Raw genomic sequence first — 2,261 nt, 5'->3', positions numbered from 1 at the left:
AAATAAACACACAAAAACAAAGAAAAACAATGCCAAAGAGTGCCACGGTGTCCCCTGAGAAGAGGCGACCTGGACCAAGGCTAAGGATCCCCTCATCGGTGAGCCAGGGCAGCAGGCATCGGAATCGAAGGAGTAGCACCAGAGGTACCTTGGCCTCGGCCCTGGATCGCCTCGTGCAGATGGAGAAGAAGTTGCTGCTGCAGACCGAGCGACATGACCAGCTGCTGAGCAGCCTACAGGAAAGCGGTGGCCCGAGTGCGCCCAATGCCAGCGTGGACACGCTGATTCAGGCCTCGGAGCAGGAGGAGCAGACGAGCCATGGCCGCGGCCAGAGCTGGCAGACGTTCATGGATTCGGTGAGGTGTCGCCTGAGCGTCAATCAGGTGGTGCGTCAGGTGCGCAACGATGCCACCCTCACGCTGGACTTTGTGGTGCTGCTGGTGGCCGCCGCACTGATCTCGTGCCTGGGGCTGGTGGGCAACAGCTACCTGCTGCTGTCCAGCAGCATGCTCATCTCGCCGCTGATGGGGCCGATCATTGCCGGCACCTTTGGGCTGGTGATCGGCGACCGGGGGCTTTGGTGGCTGGGCTTCAAGAATGAACTGATCGGCATCGCCCTCTCGGCGGGCATTGGCTTCATCTTTGGCATTCTGGTGTTCCGCGTGGGCCCCTTCTTCGCCATCGCCTCGGGCCTCACCGAGGAGATCGTCTCACGCTGCACCATCCATGCCCTGATCATTGGCGTCGTGACGGCACTCGCCTCAGGCGCTGCGGGCGCCATCGCCGTTCTGGGCGGCAACACGGGCTCCCTGGCGGGCGTCGCCATCTCAGCCTCCTTGCTGCCGCCGGCGGTGAACGCGGGTCTGCTGTGGGCCCTGGCCTTTGGCACTCGCGTCCTGGATCGCGACCACGAGCTCATCCAGAGCCTGAGCAAGCACCACGAGTACTCGAACGATCTGGAGACCGAGCTGCTGATCTGTGCTCTGGTCAGCATGGCCCTGGCCCTCGTCAATGTCATTTGCATCTGGGTGACGGGCGTCATCGTGCTGCTCATTAAGGAGGTAACGCCGGCTATGCAGCGGAACCAGAAGTTCTGGCGCCACGACATCCGCACCGCCCTCAAGGCCGCCCATCAGGAGCCGGATCTCCAGGATGCCATCAATCGGTGGGAGGCGCGGAGCCAGAGCCAGATGGAGTTCGGTGCTGAATTCGATTTAGAGGCGCCGCACTACCAGCACACCTGGTCCCCAGGCATGGACCGAGTGCCTCTCAGGGAGCATCAGCAGAGCCATTATCACACGGTCCATGGCTTCCACGAGCTCTGCTTCACCCTGCAAAAGCTCAAACAGGATCAGGTGTCGGCTGTACCCGGTACGGGGCAGAGGGGCAGCTCCACGGGGCCGAGTGTAATGGAACTTTATGAAAGTATTAGGCAGGAGAAGGCACAGAAATCAGTCGCGCCAAAGGCAACACGCTCAGAGACAGCTCTGACCGGAATGGCGACAGCTGAAGAGCGGCCGAGTACCAGCCATGGGCTAACCTCGACCACGGCCTCACATCCAGATCGTGCGCTGCGACTGCTGCCCCTCGGCAAAGCATCCACTCCTGAGAAGGACGACACGGAAGCCTAGCTCGGGGTTTGCTCTAGAGTTATTGTACAGAATAGAAGCGGAAATGTGTATATAAAATGAGAGCATAGCTAGACCTTAGTAACTACCTTAGTCTGTCGTGTGTTTGCTTCTGTGAAAGGTCTTCCATTGCGTGTCGAAATAGTCACAGACAAAGCGAATACCGTCTGACTCCATGCTCCATACTTATGAATGTGTTTGGCGCTAATGTAATGTGGAAAAACTGTAAGAGGCATCGCATTTGAATTGTGTTTGCTCATTCCTATCGCCAACTAATTTCGCAAATCAACTGCACTGACTTCTGTTTACTTAATTGAAACAGAAACATCAACAAAAAACAAAACAAACAAAAAACATATAAAAATGAAAACAGAGAAATTGCAAAAAAGGAGGCCACAATTTGGCAAGGATTACGACTTGGGAATGCTCCTCGTTGGAGAGAGCGCAATGCATTTTGGTTCTTTGTGTTTGATTTTAACAAGATGATAATTCATACATACATAGATAGCCAAAGCAAATTCCAAATACAGACTATAGAATGGGTTCATTTAGATTTATCATCCCCCATCTCTCTCGTTCATGTGTTAAAATACCCCAAAAATGCAGCAAGTACAGGGTAGGCACATTCTTTGT

The 2,261-nt window shown here is 54.9% G+C and overlaps 1 protein-coding gene across 1 annotated transcript; it reads left to right on the top strand.

Moving 5' to 3' along the window:
- Positions 1–1,653, top strand: LOC117580860. Its single transcript, XM_034267608.1, has one exon. It carries the CDS (start codon positions 30–32, stop codon positions 1,629–1,631), a length of 1,602 nt encoding a protein of 533 aa, XP_034123499.1. The 5' UTR covers positions 1–29; the 3' UTR covers positions 1,632–1,653.
- The last annotated feature ends 608 nt before the right edge of the window (positions 1,654–2,261 follow it).

Source organism: Drosophila guanche, unplaced genomic scaffold, assembly GCF_900245975.1.
Source record: "Drosophila guanche unplaced genomic scaffold, DGUA_6, whole genome shotgun sequence".
In the NCBI taxonomy this organism is placed as follows: domain Eukaryota; kingdom Metazoa; phylum Arthropoda; class Insecta; order Diptera; family Drosophilidae; genus Drosophila; species Drosophila guanche.
The sequence above is the reverse complement of the archived record's forward strand: the minus strand, read 5'-3'. Positions and strand labels throughout refer to the sequence as shown.

Bases quoted from the DNA above. Each gene is read 5' to 3' on its own strand.
- LOC117580860 (XM_034267608.1), top strand. From the start codon at position 30: ATGCCAAAGAGTGCCACGGTGTCCCCTGAGAAGAGGCGACCTGGACCA.